A 20,479-nucleotide genomic window follows, 5' to 3' on the forward strand; every position below is an offset into this window, starting at 1 on the left:
CTTTATACGTATATACGGAGACTTTATTTATTTAGAAAGGCTCCTTTTTTTTTTTTTTTACTCTTTTTTCTAATTTTGTTTTACACGATAATTATCTTTTTGTGTTTGATTTTTTAAAGTATAAATGTTCTTTTTTTATATATATTTAAAAAAGAGAAGCACTACGTTTTGACACGTGCATATTACTTGCATATCCAAAATATTTTTTTATAAAAACAAAAGAAGAAAACGACGTCGGACAATTGCCGGCGATAACTCCCCAAACACCCAAATTATATAAAATTAGTTCAAATGCATGAACTAATATAATAAATATTAGATTACCTCCTACGGTGACTGATAATTAAAAACCAGTATATCTAATTAGTCATATATATATATATATATTTACAGGATAATTCAATAGTTGTGATTTTTATTTGACTCACTAAATCAAATCCCTGTAGAAATATGGGAGTGGGTCATGATTATACATCCTAATAATTGACTACCTTTGTTGTGAGAGTGGGATGAGTCATTTTTATTGATTATATTTTTAAATAAACTAATTAAAGATTAAATGGAAGTGAAGTACTTTTATGTCTAATTATTATTTTTAATCTTAAAAATTTGCAAGAGGTTTTGAACAAAGTTGACAAAGAATATCTCTCAAATTGTTTGAAAACAAGAGATAAATTTGCATAGCCAATCAAATTTTTACCAAACATTATAAATCATATATCTAATTCTATACATTTGCTACTAGTAATTAAACAACCATTAATATTTATGACATTTTATAAATTATTAATGTTTTCTGTAAATACCCAAAATTTTATTGAAATGGAATATTTAATTAACGAAATAATAGCGGAAACAATTGAGAATTTATGATTTACATTACTCACACAGTAAATTAAGATACCCAATAGAATTACGAAAATGTTCTTTTAAAAATATTAAAATAACATAAATAGAAATGTAACTAAAAATCCTATAGGGTCGACTTCCGCTTTGTGACTCCGGTGGGACAAGAGAGATAATCTTTAGTGGCTAACTTTTTTTATGTTCAAGATTCGGATATTGATCTTCCTGATATAAAATAGTTAAATAAAGAGAATGAGCTACACTATCCCGTAAAAATACCAATATTTAACAATCGAAACGGAAAATCAAATGTGGGTAAAAATCACAAAAAAACTAATGAACCATTTTTTTTTCTTAATAACTTCATTTAATGTAAAAATACAAGTTTCATATCCATCTTTTAAGTTTTCAAATTCGACTAGTGAAGACAATAACCAAAATAACAATTATTTACACATTCTCGTGAATAATACTAGTTAAACCATACATTTTTACCTATTTACCGGTATCTCTGGGGGTCCATAGGGGTTCTCCTACACGTAAACGTAATATTCAACCTATTAATTCACTGGTCGTCCCCATACCTTGTCTAGTAATTGGCACCAACGTACCACCACCTCAATAACTCGTCCGGTAGAATGGTGAAAATATATCACAAAACAACCAATGAATCATTTTTCTTTCTTGATAACTTCATTTAATGTAAAAATACAAGTTTCATATCCATCTTTTAAGTTTTCAAATTCGACTAGTGAAGACAATAACCAAAATAACAATTATTTACACATTCTCATGAATAATACTAGTTAAACCATACATTTTTACCTATTTACCGGTATCTCTGGGGGTCCATAGGGGTTCTCCTACACGTAAACATAATATTCAACCTATTAATTCACTGGTCGTCCCCATACCTCGTCTAGTAATTAGCACCAACGTACCACCACCTCAATAACCCGTCCGGTAGAATGGTGAAAATATATCACAAAACAACCAATGAATCATTTTTCTTTCTTGATAACTTCATTTAATGTAAAAATACAAGTTTCATATCCATCTTTTAAGTTTTCAAATTCGACTAGTGAAGACAATAACCAAAATAACAATTATTTACACATTCTCGTGAATAATACTAGTTAAACAATACATTTTTACCTATTTACCGGTATCTCTGGGGGTCCATAGGGGTTCTCCTACACGTAAACGTAATATTCAACCTATTAATTCACTGGTCGTCCCCATACCTCGTCTAGTAATTGGCACCAACATACCACCACCTCAATAACCCGTCCGGTAGAATGGTGAAAATATATCACAAAACAACCAATGAATCATTTTTCTTTCTTGATAACTTCATTTAATGTAAAAATACAAGTTTCATATCCATCTTTTAAGTTTTCAAATTCGACTAGTGAAGACAATAACCAAAATAACAATTATTTACACATTCTCGTGAATAATACTAGTTAAACAATACATTTTTACCTATTTACCGGTATCTCTGGGGGTCCATAGGGGTTCTCCTACACGTAAACATAATATTCAATCTATTAATTCACTTGTCGTCCCCATACCTCGTCTAGTAATTGGCACCAACATACCACCACCTCAATAACTTGTCCGGTGGAAGGGTAAAAATATACTTTCAAACCTCTTCCGATATGGGACTTCTCAAACCCGTTCGACTGAGATAATGTCCACGGTAGGGTTGTCCTAAGCACCAGATCCGTACACCATTTTTCATGATACTCATTACGCCTTTTACATACATGTTTACATCATCAACCAGTCATCAATCATACACAGTCATCTCATTCTATATTTACATAACAATAAAATGATAATTAAACATACAATACAAATTAATACTTTAATAATTAAGAAAAATGTGATCAGACCATCTATTTCAAACTAATCAACAGATAGAGATAAATAGTTAAGTAATCAATAAATGAGAAGGCAAATAAACTTATGAATTAAAGTGCATGCGATAAGCAACAATAACAGTTTACCAATAATGAACAATATTTATAAAATAAGCAATTCGTACTAACTAATTACTGGCTCTACTGGTGACCTGTATTTAATTAATTAGGGATTTCTGATATTCACAAATTATACCGTTATTATTTATTAAACTTTAATTGATCGTAACAGGAGAAAAGGGAGAGAGATTCTTACTACAGATCAGTGTTTGAAACATTACCTTTTTCACTGCACTTCCTAGCGGTTCCTAAATTTATTGGGCTTTTTCTGCGAAAACTAAAAATACACATCACGTATTCTGAAGTACCCCAAAAAGGCCAAAAATAAGGATTTTTAAATTTTTTGGCCGCTTTAGGGTTCTGGCATGGCGATGTCGTCGTGCTCTGGCGCTGACTTTGCCGCCCATAGTGGTGTCTCTTCTTAGTCTGGCTGGTTTAGACCGAAAACTTACAAAATTTGAGATTAGAGGGCCTCTGTTGGCCCAAAAAAAAATAGAGAAATTGAAGCTTACCGGCAGGGTGATTTGGGGATTTAACCTAGGCTGTACGATCGAATTAAATCTGGTTGTTCGATCGATGCTGAAGAGAAAATGGATCTAGGTCGTCCATGTGTGCGGGAGGAGATCTAGGCTGTTGGATCAAAATTTTCCATGTCTAGTGATATTAGACCTACACTCAATTTTCTACCTGATATTTCTACGATACAAGTTTTGTATATTACATTCTCTAATAGTGTTCCATTCCCAAGTGTAAACACAAACAACACAGAATCAAGACTTTCAGGTAATACATTTAAAAAGAATGTGAGAGAAAATAATATAAAGCACCATTATCAATTAAAATATATGCAAGGTGATTACAAATGGTGTACGTACCATGTATCACATTCGGCTGGCTGCAGCATCCTGCAGGGTGAAGGCATAGGCTCTGCCGTAGATTGGAGGTCTAGTCTAATTCTAATTCTGTAGATACTCTCTGGGCACTTCTACATAGGCTGCAAGTATTGTTAAAGCGATAGTAGGATCTGTCTCCATGGTCCTTGCCATAGTGCTGACAAGTCCTGCTGCGTTCTATTGTCGGGGCTTGAGGAGGGTCGCGGGCATAGGTCTCTTATTTTGCTGAATCGGTGCAGTAGGTACTAGTCTACAATATAGAACTGGGTGTCTGGAATTGCCCACTGCTTAAGAAAAGATGCGAAGGTTCCTTTCTATTAGTTATGTTTTGGCTAAAACTGCTGAGTATGTACTAAGCTCCAAAACATATAGTTACTGTCTAATCTCAGGATGGAGGCCTCACTCAAACTTCTTTACCTTTCTACCTTTGTCCATCATACTCGCAGGAGAGTGTCGGCCCAACTCTAGGAATTTTTGAGCATACTCAGACACTGTCATATCAACATGGACCAAATGTGCAAACTCCATCTCCTTCAAATGTCGAAGGAATTCTAGGAGGTACTTTATATTGAAAACTGTCAGAAACTGTTCTCAGATGACCGAACTAGGTAGGGTGGTCTCCTTCAGTTGCCACTAATGACCTGCCTCACCCAAGATCATGTAAGTAGCAAGTATGACATTCTATTTGAGAACTATCCCAAGAGTTGTAAAGGTCTTCTCTATCTCTGTCAGCCACTTCTCAGCTTTTTCAAAAGTGGATACCCCTGTAAAAGTAGATGAATTAAGTCTTTTATACCTCTTAATGTAGTTTGGGTCCATTACGGGTGGAGCTTGGTCTTGTTGAAGAGGAAATGGATTATGCTAGGGAATGACCAGATGACCCTGTGGCAGCACTTAATTATATGGTTGGGGCACCATATTGTATTTTGGCAGTACCGTATGATACGATAGAGGAGCAGGATTATACCAAGGTGGCACTAGATTCTTTCGTTATAGAGGTGACTTATACTGTGGCAGTGGTGGAGGGTCAGACAGCTCCCTCTTCTCTTTTTTGGCCCGCTGGGTAGAGATGAGTCTCTCCAGCATCTCAAAGAGGCTATCGACATCCTCTCGAAGCGACCTATCCCGAGCTGCTCCGTTCAGTGGGAGTCTTCCTCTCCTCATGTCCTTGTATTTCACAACGAATAGTTGAGAGTTGGGTTGTATTGAATGATTTTAACCTTTTGAGCAAGAAATAGTTTCGAGGAACGTGGCTTTGATACCAACTGTAAAGGTCTAAAATTTTATTAAATTATAATACTGAATTAATGAAATAATAGCATAAGAAATTGAGATATAGGATTTACATTCCTTGCACAGTAAATTAGGATACTCAATAGGGATACGGGAATGTCCCTTAAAGGAGATTAAAATAACAGAAATAGAAATATAACTAAAAATCTTATAGGGTCAAACTTTGCAGGGTGACTCTACTGGGACAAGGAAGGCAACATTTAGTCGCTAACTTTCTTCATTTTTAAGATCTGAATTTTGATATTAATGATCTGAAGTGGTTAAATAAGGAGAATGAACTACACTACTCTAGTAAGAATGTCAACACTTAACAATCGATATGAAAAACCAAATGTGGATAAAAATTACAGGACAACCAATGAAGTTATTTTTCTTTTTTGGTAAATTTATTTAATGTAAAAGCACAAGTTTCATATCCACCTATTAGGTTTTCAAATTCGACTAGTGAAGGCAATAATTAAAATAGTAATTATTTACACATTTTATGGAACAATACTAGTCAAGCCTCTTTGAGATGAGTCTCTCCAGCATCTCAAAGAGGCTATCGACATCCTCTCGAAGCGACCTATCCCGAGCTGCTCCGTTCAGTGGGAGTCTTCCTCTCCTCATGTCCTTGTATTTCACAACGAATAGTTGAGAGTTGGGTTGTATTGAATGATTTTAACCTTTTGAGCAAGAAATAGTTTCGAGGAACGTGGCTTTGATACCAACTGTAAAGGTCTAAAATTTTATTAAATTATAATACTGAATTAATGAAATAATAGCATAAGAAATTGAGATATAGGATTTACATTCCTTGCACAGTAAATTAGGATACTCAATAGGGATACGGGAATGTCCCTTAAAGGAGATTAAAATAACAGAAATAGAAATATAACTAAAAATCTTATAGGGTCAAACTTTGCAGGGTGACTCTACTGGGACAAGGAAGGCAACATTTAGTCGCTAACTTTCTTCATTTTTAAGATCTGAATTTTGATATTAATGATCTGAAGTGGTTAAATAAGGAGAATGAACTACACTACTCTAGTAAGAATGTCAACACTTAACAATCGATATGAAAAACCAAATGTGGATAAAAATTACAGGACAACCAATGAAGTTATTTTTCTTTTTTGGTAAATTTATTTAATGTAAAAGCACAAGTTTCATATCCACCTATTAGGTTTTCAAATTCGACTAGTGAAGGCAATAATTAAAATAGTAATTATTTACACATTTTATGGAACAATACTAGTCAAGCCTCTTTGAGATGAGTCTCTCCAGCATCTCAAAGAGGCTATCGACATCCTCTCGAAGCGACCTATCCCGAGCTGCTCCGTTCAGTGGGAGTCTTCCTCTCCTCATGTCCTTGTATTTCACAACGAATAGTTGAGAGTTGGGTTGTATTGAATGATTTTAACCTTTTGAGCAAGAAATAGTTTCGAGGAACGTGGCTTTGATACCAACTGTAAAGGTCTAAAATTTTATTAAATTATAATACTGAATTAATGAAATAATAGCATAAGAAATTGAGATATAGGATTTACATTCCTTGCACAGTAAATTAGGATACTCAATAGGGATACGGGAATGTCCCTTAAAGGAGATTAAAATAACAGAAATAGAAATATAACTAAAAATCTTATAGGGTCAAACTTTGCAGGGTGACTCCACTGGGACAAGGAAGGCAACATTTAGTCGCTAACTTTCTTCATTTTTAAGATCTGAATTTTGATATTAATGATCTGAAGTGGTTAAATAAGGAGAATGAACTACACTACTCTAGTAAGAATGTCAACACTTAACAATCGATATGGAAAATCAAATGTAGATAAAAATTACAAAACAACCAATGAAGCTATTTTTCTTTTTTGGTAAATTTATTTAATGTAAAAGCGCAAATTTCATATCCACCTATTAGGTTTTTAAATTCGACTAGTGAAGGCAATAATTAAAATAGTAATTATTTACACATTTTATGAAACAATACTAGTCAAACCTTACCTTTTTACTTGCTTATCGATATTTCTAAGGGTCCATAGAGACTTTCCCTATACATGGACTCAATATCTAATATATTAATTCATCAGTCGTCCTCATATTCCATCCGGTAATGGGTGCCAACGTACCACTGTGTTCATACCTCGTCCGGTATAAGAGTGAATAAATATTTTCCAACCTCTTCTGGTATGAGATTTCTCATCCTTGTTTGATTGAGGTAATGTTCACGGTAGGGTTGTCCTATACACCATATCCGTACACCCTTTTCCATGATACTTGGTAAGTCTTTTACATACATGTTCACATCATCAACCAACCACTAATTACATACAACCATCTCATTCTATATTAACAAAACAATATAATGACAATTAAACAGATAATACAAATTGATACTTTAACAATTAAGAAAAACATGATCAGGGCATCTATTTCAAACTAATCAACAAATAGGTATAAACGGTTAAATAATCAATAAACAAGAGAACAAACAAATAAACTTATGAATTAAAGTGCATGTGGTAAGCAACAATAACAGTCTAGCAATAAATGAACACTATATATAAAATAAGTAATTCGTACTGATCGGTTATATTTAATTAATTAGGAGTTTTTCGTATTAAAAAATTACACCATTATTATTTATTAAACTTTAATTAACCATAGCAGGAGAAAAATGTGAGGAATTCTTACCCCAGGTCGGTGTTTGAAACACCGCAGTTTTTACTGCACTTTCTGACGTTCTCGAACTTTTTGAGTTTTTTCTGCAAAAACCAAAACTACATGTCATGTATTCCGAAATACTCTAAAAAGACCATATATAAGGGTTCTTAAATTTTTCTGCCAGTTTAAGGTTCTGGCAAAGCGGTGGAACCATGCTCCAGCGCCAACTCTGCTCCCAAAGGCGACATCTCCTCTTGGTCTGGCCGGTTTCTGTCAATTTTGTGCTAAAACCTGCAAAATTCGAGGTTGTGGGGCCTTTGTTTACTAGAAAAAAAGGAAAACTGAAGCTTACCGACGGGGTGATTTTTCAATATGACAGCTGCGCTGTTTCTCTCTCGTAGCCAGAGATTTTCTTCAGTCGTCCTATACCAAAAAAGACTTATGAATTCAGTGGTCGAAAAATAGAAGGAAACGAGAAGCGAAATCAAGCTCACTGTAGGAGTTTTGGGTCGCAGGTGAGGCGGCTCAGCCGGGCTCTACTCTCGGTTTCTAGCTTTCATGTTGGCTTTTTGGCTTTTCGGCACCGATATGGATGTGAAGATGTTTAGAATCGAATTTTAAAGCGAAAGGAGAAAAAAACTCACCTCCTCGATGTCAGCAGCTACTCCGGTGCAATAGCGACAACAGTCAACTTTCCTTTCGTCCGCCCTTCTTCTTCTTATCCGGCGAGGGTCGAATGTAACTAGGGTTAGGATTTTCTGGGAAGTGAATTTAAATATCGTCTCTGCATCGATCTAGGTCGTCCGTGCATTGACACGTGACCCATTCTCAGCTTTTGGATTGCTCTTATTTAGAGAATTAATCTGAATTGTACGATTGGATTAAATCTAGTTGTTCGATCGCACCTGAAGATGAAATGAATCTGGATCGTCCGTGCATGCGGGAGGAGATATGGGTCGTTGGATCCATTGGCATGCGGATTGCCCGCGTGACTTCCCTCGAGGGCGTGTGTCGATGTGTCTACCACGCGATGCACGACAACGGCCGCACTACTAACGTGGCGGTCTACGTGGCCGAATTCATGTTATTTTTACTTTTACCCTAATTTTTTATATTTCTTTTCAAGTAACTATTCTCTTATTTATACTTTAGCCTTAATTTTTGAAAATGTTTTCAAATATTCCCAAAATATAATTTTCTTAAAAATTAAAATTAATTTTTTTCTAATTTATTTTATTATTATAATTTAATTATTCCAATTCTAATTTCCGAACCTAGATATTACATTTTTTGACCTTATTCTAATTTTATGGCCGCCTTACTTATTCCATATGTCCTATCACGCCAAGTTGACACAATCACAATACTCACCATTATTTATGGAGGAATTAATTAAATAATCATTCTTTATTATATACTATAGTTATTATATAAAAAAATATTCGTTAAAATTAGACTGTATTCATATATATTTTTAATTAAAAATTATGTTATGTTGTGATATTAATAGTGTTTATTTATTATCTAATTAAAATATATGAAATTATATTTAAAAATAAATAAATAACCATATAAAAGAAAATGATAGTGGAAAAAGAAAGGAAATTTTAATTTTTTTGGATCATATTTAAAATAATTGCGATAAATTTATTTGATTTTAAATAGTTTTAATTATTATTCTATTTATTATATAATTTAAGTTATATTATACTATAAGCGATAAGTACACATTTGTATTATCGTATTTCTTTATGCAAACATAATGTTATTATTAAAAATGATAAAAATAAATGTAGAGAATACTAATAATGATAAATAAAATATTATAATTAAATTTTTATAAATAAAGTAAAAGTATAATTATTTTGATGTGATTATACTAATGAAGAATATAAATTGTATTTATTTTTGAAAATAATAAATATAATTAATGTTGTGAAAAGAGTAAATTGTAGAAAAATACGTTTGGTTTCTTGGAGAAGAAGATAAGGATGTGGAAAATGGAAGAGTTTAATTTAATGTGGGAGGTGCCCCATTCCCCCCTATTTTCCTTCTACGGATAAACTTCAAAATCTATCTACTTAAATATTTATTTATTTAAATTTAATTTAGTGATAAATAAATTAAATCGATATAGAAGCAAAAAAAAAAAATATTAATTAAATATCTAAACAAATTATTATATAAATAATATTCATAAATAAAATATTATCTGCGACAGATTTATCATATTATTTAAAAAATAAACTAATATATGAATAATATATATTTTATTATAAAAAAAATTATAAAAATTTAGAAGAAAAATACTTTTTTTAAAAATATTAATCGTTTTTTGAATGAACAAAAAAATAAATATTTTGAATTCGAAAGACTTTATATATTTTTCGATAGTTGAAAGATGAAAAATATTGACTACTTTCTTATTAAATATAAATACAATAAAAAATTATCAAAAATTTTAAAAGTTTTTAGAAAAAATTTTTGGTTATAATATTAATAAATAGTGAGATATTTGATTATGTACTGGCTGATTTAGAATTTTATAATACATTATAATGTTTCTCTATGTATGTATTTAGAGACATTAAATGCTTACTAAATTTTGTATATAATTTATTTATATAAATTTTTTATACTATATTAGTTGATTGATAGCATTTAATAGCCAAAATAGTGATAATTAAAATAAAAATAAAATATTATTAATTATATATCAATTTAAATCATTGTATAAATGCAAAATCTCTTTAAAATCACCAAGTTTCTAGATCAATAATAACAAAAATGACGAGGCATTGATATATTATTAAATTCTAGAAACACTATATTTAAAAATTATAAAAAATAAAAATAAAACCCTAGCAGGGGGTCATGACATAAATAGTCCTTTTAGAAAAAAAATAAAAAGTAAAAAAATTAAGTAAATTAAAAAGCTGGTTGATGGGCTGATGGGTTCGTAGTTTACTGTTACTTATTGCTCTTTTTTAAGGCGCTTTCCCTCTTCCCTTCCTGCGCCACACCCATCTCTCTCTCTCTCTCTCTCTCTCTCTCTCTCTCTCTCTCTCTTTCCTTCCCCTTCCCCTTCTCCTTCTCCTTCTCCTTCTTTCTTTTACTTTTAATTTTTAATTATTTGTTTTACAAAACCTTCTGCCTATAAAACCCACCAGATATATAATCAATCACTCCTACCCTCGCACAGGCCCCAACTGGTGTTTCCGTTTCCTTTTTCCTTTTTCCTTTTTCCTTTCTCCATTATTGATTCATCGACCTCTCGATTTCATCTCCTCTCTCAGGAAAACGAAAAAGTAGAGATGCGTAAATTGAAAGGGTTATTGGGGATCCTGCTGATGGTTATTATTCTGTTTGAAACGATGGCGTATGGGGCTACAGAGCCACCGCAGAAGAAGCCGCGGCCGCGCACTCACACCAACGCTTACGCCACCATGATGTACATGGGAACTCCGAGGGACTACGAGTTCTACGTCGCGACACGTGTCTTGATCAGATCCCTTGCACGTCTCCGCGCGAACGCCGATCTCGTCGTCATTGCCTCCCTCGACGTCCCTCTCCGTTGGGTCCGCGCCATGTAAGTGCCCTTTCTTTTCTTTTCCCTCTCTATACTGCTTCACTTCTTCTCTTTCGTTTTCCTCTACGGCGTCGTTTCCACATCCCTCCTTCCTCTTCTTATGTTTTTCTTCCCCTGTCCGTTCACGATCCTAAATTCAGATGCTACCCGGTTCATGATATCTACGTGAGCCCATCCCTGTTCAATCAGAGAGTTATTTTCTAGGCAGATTACAAAATAAAAATAGTTAAATTCTTCGTCCTTTAGTGAAAACAAGACACCCTGGAACCTCTCTGTCTATAATTTAATGGAACTTTAAAATAATATATGCCTTCATTAATTATTTAATTCGTCTATATATATACACACACACACACACACACACACACACACAAATGCCTAAATGCTTACGCTGACTTAATATTGACCCTCCTTTTACTGCAGTAAAAGAAAATTCACCCATTTACCCTAAGAGATTTTCAGTGTTGCTGTCAATCAATTTTTTTGTCGTGTCTCTTTATGCCGCTTTCTTCACTATTTCCATTATATAATTTCCAATTTGTTCTTTTTTTTTTTTTTTTTCTTCTGGGTTCGAGTCTTTCTGTGTCATATTATTTTCTAATCTCTTGATTATTGTTTAAGCATTACGTAATTACAACTACAAGAGAAACTTTCTTTTTTCTCTGTTAACTGCCGTTAGGCCGGTAATTAACGGACCCACCCACTTATTTTTTCTCTTGTCCGGAAATAATTATTTATTAAAAAATATTTAATAAATGAAATTTATTGTCTTCTTCTGTTCCAAAATAAACTCTCCTGTCTTAGAGTACGAAAGGTCATCTATGGGAGTCAGAGGAATAGACCCGAGTACCCATCGGGTGCCCCGAAAGATTACGTGGCCCCACAATCTGCAAATTGGGGAATATCTTTTTGGATCTTCTCTCTCTCTCTCTCTCTCTCTCTCTCTCAGTTTGGTATTCTCGTCCTTGAAAATATCCACTCGAATTAAAAATTAAGAAAAAGAAATATTTTTAGGTGAGAAAAAACATTTTTCGTCCATGGAGTTGGACTCGGTAAACCCCCATGTCAAACCCACCCTGTTTTATTATTTGTGAAATTTCGCTTGCGAGTCTTGTGGGTCGTATATGTTTTCTGGGTTTGTGAATAATACATTGAAATTATTAAGTTTCTCAAAGAAAAAAAAAAGAATTGAAGATGGTGGTTGAGGAAATAAGTTCCTTAAAGATGGCAAAAACAAATAGTGAAAATTTTGATTAGGCAAATTATGATGGATTTGAAAAGTATGTGATGGTTTTAAATTAAAAGCTGGTCCAGCCTTGAAAAAAATGAAACCTCATGAGTTGTTTTCCCCCAACTTGCTGAGATTTGTCCCTTGAATAGTCTACTGAATTAAACACCATTGTCCCACACGTCTGAACTTCTTATAATTTTTAGTAATCAAACATTTCAATTTTGTAAATTTTTTCTTCTTATTATTAGAAAAATACTTGTCTAGTTCTGTACAGTTGTGCACCTTTATGAAATACTGTATGCTTTCAGGATTTTTATTATTTCCACTTGCAAAACTTCAGAATTTTCCTGAGTCCCCAAATGTCAAATATTCCTTTTCTGGTTAAAAAATGTATTGTTAGGTCTAATCTTCAGTAACCCATTTGCTACTCTCTGGAGTTGCAAAAAGGGAAAAGGGAATGGAATGTCTTACTTCCATTTAACATAACAATCTGTTTCTTAATTTCTTTTATCTTATATGGGTTATGGCAGTGTTCTTAAAAATTGTCCAGTAAAATCATAATTGCTCATTATTATTGAAAAATTTAAATTTGTTTTGACGTTATTGCATTTCAGTCTTCTATGTGGCAATTCAGTACCTGTTTTTTTTTTTTTTTTTTTTAAGAAAGTATTTTGCATAGAATTGTTAGTGTTTTCTGATTAATTTCTTTTTGTTTTCTCTATTTTTTGTTTGTTTCCGTTTAAACTTTAAACTTTCATGTGTTCCTTCTTTACAAGCCTAGACACACGTTGATATTTTCTACAACAAGTAAATCGTTTTACATAAAATGATAAGGAATGATCGTTACCAACTGTGAAAGAAAACTGTAATAAAAGGCTAAATAATTGATGTTTAATGCATATATAATTAGCTATATTATTTAAGCTTTTTGTACCAAAAATATAGTAACATGTGGATGGTGTTTACTAATGAATCTAAAGTACATACTAGTCAAAGCTAATTTTGTACTATCCTCAAGATATTTTTTTAAAAAAATAATTTTTTACATATATGCTATTATTCTTCAAGTCTTTGCCAACTCACCGTGAATAAAGGGGTTAGATAAGTCAAGCTGCCAGGAAATGCAAGTTTGGTGGAATTGTCTGCTACGACATCTTTTTCTTCCCTAAATACTTACTCAAGAATTTTTGACACTCGGTTTAATCAAATTTGTTGAATCATTCTTGTAGCTCAATTTGCACCTGTTGGTCAAAATACATTATTATATATTGTGATCACCAGCTCAAACGCATATGGAAATATATTTGGAAAACCCTTGTTTATTACTTCATCCACTTAAACTTTAGAAAGAGAATCAAGTTGTTAAATGGGTAAGTCAAAATCTTATGTGATATAGAATCAACAATATATACCCACTTTTGTATTATTCACATAGAGGTAAAAAATGATAAAATTATCTGCATATGTTTCTTCGCATTCTGGCCATGATCAAATGTAGGACCCCCCCCCACCCACTGCTATTGTTCATTGTTTCTCTCTTTCTTTTTCATCTGTATTGTTGGGCGCATTGAGCCTAGAGTGATTCCCTTTGACATAAAATGTGAATGTGTTTGAATTTCACTATTTCTTGTGAGTCTACAAGCAATCTAAAATATGTTGCTTTGATGACATGTCTGCCAAGCATTAACCAAAGCAATTTAATTTAAAACTTCTAATGATGAATATATGATTGAAATGACCAATTCCATTTTGTGGTTTAGGGAGCAGGAAGATGGAGCGAAGGTGGTGAGAGTTGAGAACCTTAATAATCCATATGAGAATCAGATTTATTTTGATAAAAGATTCAAGCTGACACTGAATAAACTCTATGCATGGACCCTAGTGGAATATGACAGGGTGGTTATGCTAGATGCTGATAATCTTTTCCTCCAAAAAACAGACGAGTTGTTCCAATGTGGACAATTCTGTGCAGTTTTCATCAACCCTTGCATCTTCCATACAGGTCTCTTCGTCCTGCAGGTAAAATCTAATTGACCTTTCTGTTTATTTCAAATAAGGTCATGGAAGGAAGTCAAGTGAGAACATCACCACTTGAATCAAAAGCAAACAATTTCCTTGAAACTTTCTTCTGAGCTAATCTGATGATTTAAGCTTTGACAGGTGTAATCCCATTTTAGTAAAGGAAAACAACCTTGTTGCATGTGCAACTTTCCATGAAAACATGTTCTATATGTTTGGTTTATTCAATTCCCTTTATCCTATAGGATTCCAAAGCAGAAAAGATGCCACTTTACATCAAATAGACCTGGATTGCACTTGCTTTCATACACATTCATTTGATTTCAACATAGCCTAAATTTGTTTCTTGACATTCATGACCAAGTGTTTTGTAATTGCAATGAATTGCAGCCATCAATGGAAGTATTCAAGGACATGCGTCATGAATTAGAAATTGGGAGAAAAAACCCCGATGGTGCAGACCAGGGATTTATCACTGGCTACTTCCCAGATTTGCTTGATCGGCCATTGTTCCGTCCAACCTTGAATGGCACCAAGCTTGATGGGCAGTACAGACTTCCCTTGGGGTATCAAATGGATGCCACCTATTATTGTAAGTAAACATGAAGTGTTTTAAACTTTGAGCTGCAATGACAGTTATTGTTATTCCATATAGTTCCTAACGAAATCATGTTATTTTGAATTTGATGGTCATTTGTTCAATCATCATTTATCATTGATTTTTTCCCCTTTCTTCTTTATGGTCACAGATCTGAGGCTGCACTGGAACGTCCCCTGTGGACCCAATAGCGTGATTACCTTCCCGGGTGCACTTTGGCTGAAGCCATGGTATTGGTGGTCATGGCCAGTCCTGCCATTAGGCATTTCATGGCATGAACAACGCCTACAAACTCTTGGGTAAATGCGGAATACACCTCTATGCTCTTATCTTTCTTTGTAAACATTATTGGGCACGTATGCAAAACCAGAATAAATAATTCAACTACATTTTCAAACAATATTCCATGCTTTGATGACACAACTGGGAAACATTAAGTAATTCGACAATTTTGAAGCTGTTAGTCTTTCTAACATACACTTTAGATTGATATAATCATCATATTTAAGTTGGTTCACGTGCGGCTCTTTTGCAGGTATGGAGCTGAAATGCCAATGGTACTCATACAGGCAATATTCTATCTCGGAATCATAGTAGTTACAAGGCTAGCACGACCCAATGCCCCAAAGTTTTGCTACAGGCGCTCAGAGAAAAACTCATCCTTAGTCCAGATTAGCTTGAAATTAATGGCAGTATGGTCCATTTTTGCAGCTTACTTGATACCTTTTTTTATCATTCCTCGCACAATTCATCCATTACTTGGCTGGTCCTTGTACTTGTTTGGCTCTTTTGCACTGTCCTCCATAGCAATCAACGCATTCTTGCTCCCAATGCTCGCAATTTTGACTCCGTGGCTTGGGATATTTGGATCACTTTTAGTGATGGCTTATCCTTGGTACCTGAATGGTGTTGTGAGAGCTCTAGCCATTTTTGGTTATGCATTCTGTTTTGCACCTTTTATATGGGTTTCAACGGTCAAGGTCATGACTTCTCTCCAATTATCACTAGAAAGAGAACCACTTTTCCCCAGATTAGGCGAATCATCATCACCTCCTGGATTTAACAAGTTGTACTGAGGACAGACCAGGGAATGAATACTCACATGATTCAGTAGCTGTTGCTGATCCAGGTTTTCTTTTCTGTGAGAAAATCTTGATGGGGAAGCTGAAGCTGCCTATAATTTTTGTTGCACAGATTTTGCAGTGGGGTCTGGAACTTGTACAATATAACTGGTGATTGAATTTCACTAGCCACACAGGTTTTCTCTCCCGGGGGGGGGGGGGAGAGAGGCTATGTAATATATAGATTGTTTTATTCAAAATGATATTGTTACAGAAAGTAATTTCTAGTTGCACACTGTCACTTCTAAATTTACTTCATATCTGGCACACTCTCCTTAGGACTGTGAAAGTTCCGGAAGGATATTCTTGTTATTATTTCGACTCGAGAAGTTGATCTCTAGGCTCTAGCATTGTAATAAAACACGCACCGGTAAGCATGAGAAGGTTTTCTTTTTTAATTTTTCAGCAATGGTGAAAACACTTTTTAACTGTTTGATGTGGGAGTGATTTTGGGTGAATTATAATGTATTCTGATATCTGAATATTTTCTAAAGAATGACTCTTCTGTGTAGTTCATCTAATATTTAAACTCAAATAATCACTAGAAAACAACTCTTTAATATTTGTTAACATTGTAAAATTATTTCATTATTTAATTATAAATTTTTCCTTAATTTTGATAAAATTCAAAATTGATTTTTTCAATTATTATTTTTGATTTATTTAAATTTAATATTTATATTTCATATTAAAATTTTGGTATGCAGCTCTGAGATTTTTAAATAAAAAATTACGCACAAAAAAATTATTTGATTTCTATATTAAAACGATATTTTAATAAGACAGAATTCTTATATTCATAATTACTGTTTTTATAATAAATCTATTTAAATTATAATAATACTTCATAATTAAAGTTATATTTTACTTTACATTATCAATATGTTAGATTTAATAGTTTTCAAAAGCATCAAAATAGATATTAAAATTATAAGGATAAATCAACAGCATTGAGTGTCTTTTTTATTTGATTTTTATTGTGTAAAAGTAAACTTATGATGTTTTAGGTAAAAACAGAAAAAAAAAATGTTTTGATTTTGATAAAAATGAAATTAGATACTATAAATAGGTTTTTTTTTTTTTTAGCAATAACTTATATTTTAGGAGTGAATGATATTTTTTTTATTAATGTACTAATTAAATTCATGTTTCTCTAATTAATAAATTTAATATTTCAACATAATTATAGAACCTTAAATCCTTATTAATAATTTTGTCATTTCAATATTTACTAGTAATTTTGTAAAAATAAATAATTAAACATAATACTACATTTTATGCTTATGGCACTTTTATATAAAATGTTACCAAGTATACTTTTCATTTTCAAACTTATTTCCATTTGTAAACTTCATAAATTAATCATAGAAACAGGTGCAAAACAAATATGAGACTTTTGGTGAGATATAGTTGTAACACCCAATATTTGTAGCGCCCGGACCGAGAAGGAGAAAAAAAAAAAGCCACATCGGCAGCCACGTCAGCAGGCCCGGTCAACCGGGACCTGCCACGTGGCAAAACTACGTCGTTCCAAAAAGGGCTACGTTGGCGATCCGCGTGGGCGCGATCGGACGGCCCAGATTTAATAAAAAACGGACGGCTCAGATTAAAACAAAATGGACGGCTGAGATCAAAAGGCAATGGGTTATAAATAGAACCCCCACACCAGACCACAAACCCTAGCCGCCTGCCGCTCGCCGGAGAAGACGAACCAGAAGCCGGCCGCCGCCACCCGCCGCCGCACCGGAGGAACTTCCGACCGCCGATCGAGGTAAATTTCGTACCCCCGACTCGTTTTTCCACGCTGATTCCTCCTGTGACCAAATCGGAGCCAAAATCCCGGCCAAACGGCCAGAATGCACGGCCGAAGCCCAGCGGCGCCGCCGCGCCCTTCTCGGTTTTTGCCCCCGATGAGGCCCTTCCCGGCCTCCGTTTGATGCAAATTTTATATCACCGTGATCACCACTCTTTTCTCTACAGGTTGACCCGAGCCGAATCACCAAAACACGAACCTCGCCGGAGAGTCGCCGCACCCGAGAGCGCCACCGCCGGTAAGCTCCGTTTTTCTGTGATTTTTTGGCCCCCCGAGGGCCCTAGGGTTGTTTTCTTGCAGGGACCGATGCGAGTGTGGCCGAATTCGGCCGAAAATAGCCAACCCGAGGCGAATCGCCGCCGCCGTCGCGGGAGCACGGCGGAGCCGCCGTGCCAGAGTTGCGATTTGGGCCGAAAGGGGCCCTGGGCCTAATTTGGGATTTTTTTTAGAACACGTGCAGGTACCAGCAGTGCGTTTCAGTTCCCCGAGAAAAATTCAGGAAAAATTAGGGACAGCCTGTAGGCGCACTGTGAAGCCGTGTTCGGACCTCGAAACGAGTAAAGACCCCTCACCCTATTTCCTATCACGGTTTTAAAGTTCAATAAATGATAAAACGGTATTTCATGAATCAACGAATGTGTGAAATTGCTTAAGGTCGCTAATGGAGCCCGAGTCTAGTGTATTTGTCGGTTAACTGTTATTTGGCCTGTTTTACAGTCTTCAATGCAGCATGAGGTTCGATGTTTTCATTTTATGGTTTCGTGTGCATAGTGTACTGTTTTTATTGCTTATGGATTGAATGACTGGGGTGTTGATACTGTATGTTGTCTGTTTGGCATAAATTATCGTTTAGCTTGTTTGTATGTGATTGAAAATGCTGACTGAGGGAAAAGGCGAATGAAAGATTACGTGAATGGAAATTGTATAATGTGTTCAGCCTGACTAGATATCCTGGGAGATGGTGGACGGACCGGGTCCGTAGGGAACCCTACCGGGATTGTGGTCTTCCATACCGGACGGGGTATGGGGACGGCCTGTTTCACCCTCATACCGGACGGGGTAATGAGGTCTATGGTTTGGCGCCCATACCGGACGGGGTATAGGGACGGTCCTAGAATATGATCTCAAGTGTTAAGGATTAACGGGTAGCGGGACCCCTATGGATCCCCATGGATACTAGTGGGCTGGTGAATTAGGAAAATATGTTGTGAAACTATTGAATTACGAAGAGTGTGATAGGTATTATGTTATACAGTTCATATATATGTTTTCATGATGATGATGACGTTATTGCTTTCGTATATTGTTTTATGAATTTCACCGAGGTGAGTAAATGGTAAAGGTTTTATTTTCGATAAAAGGATTTGTTGTAAATTATGCTCCATTGGTCTTTTTGTGTTTTCTACCCACCTTTACCTCCGTGACGGTGAGATATCGTGATATCTTTACTGGGCTAGTGTAGCTCATTCCTTATTTAATCATTTCATATCAAGAGGACATCGTTCCAGAGCCGCTTCCGCAGGAGGACGACGAAGGGGACGCTTAAGGACTCCATAGTCACATTCGTAGTTTTTACTTTCAAGTTTCTCCTTTAGGTAGTTTAATCTTTTATATTTTGTGAGCACGTTTTGGTTTTAGTGTAAGGGATGTTATTCAAATTTTGACTTCGCTTCCGCATTTGATATTTTTAATATACACTCCCTTTTAAATTTCTGGGGCCGTTACAGTTGGTATCAGAGCCGCGTTTCCTCGGACCCATCCCTTACACTAATGTGCCTTAGAGAAATACTCACCGATATATTGTTACTCAATCATTCCTTGTGAATGCAGGAACACAGAAATGAGGAGAGGAAGGCCCCCACTAAACCGAGCGGCCCCAGATAATTCAATTCGGGAAGATTTAGATAGACTATTCGAGATGGTGGAGGCTCTCGCAGCTGCCGAACGAAGGCAAGAGGAGAGAAGGGAGTTACCGGGACCTCCTCCGCTAGCGCAGGTTGAGCCCCTGCTACAGTAGGCTGATCCCGAGCCACCCCGGCAGGAGCCTGTTCCTCCACGATACCACCCGGCACCACAGCCGCGGTACGATCCGGTACCACAGCCGCAGTACCAACAGGTGCCGCCACAGCACATTCCAGTGCCCCCACTACATCAGCATGCGCCACCACAGGGTCCCCCAGTTCACCCTCAGCCGGCCCCAGTCCCTCTACCTCGGGACCCCGCTCCCTCCTTTATCGACGCCGGCTTCATAGAGAGAAACAGGAGACTGAACCCTTCTATTTTTTCAGCGGGATCCTCGTTCGAAGAGGCCCAATACTGGCTGGCAGATACTGAGAGAGCTTTTGAGACCTTGGGAGTAATTCCTGAGCAGAGGGCTGCCATTGCCTCCTACATACTGGTAGGGGAAGCGGTACGCTGGTGGGAGCTCAAGCGGGCCACCCTGCC

The 20,479-nt window shown here is 35.3% G+C and overlaps 1 protein-coding gene across 1 annotated transcript; it reads left to right on the top strand.

Annotated features, from left to right (window-relative positions):
- The first annotated feature begins 10,707 nt into the window (after positions 1–10,707).
- On the top strand, positions 10,708–16,654 carry PGSIP8 (Nucleotide-diphospho-sugar transferases superfamily protein). Its single transcript, XM_088217630.1, has 5 exons — positions 10,708–11,252; positions 14,244–14,502; positions 14,893–15,094; positions 15,252–15,399; positions 15,636–16,654. Exons 1-5 carry the CDS (start codon positions 10,978–10,980, stop codon positions 16,174–16,176), a joined length of 1,425 nt encoding a protein of 474 aa, XP_088073756.1. The 5' UTR covers positions 10,708–10,977; the 3' UTR covers positions 16,177–16,654.
- The last annotated feature ends 3,825 nt before the right edge of the window (positions 16,655–20,479 follow it).

The sequence above is a fragment of the Carica papaya genome, chromosome 4 (genome assembly GCF_054855325.1).
Source record: "Carica papaya isolate Zhongbai chromosome 4, ASM5485532v1, whole genome shotgun sequence".
Taxonomy (NCBI): domain Eukaryota; kingdom Viridiplantae; phylum Streptophyta; class Magnoliopsida; order Brassicales; family Caricaceae; genus Carica; species Carica papaya.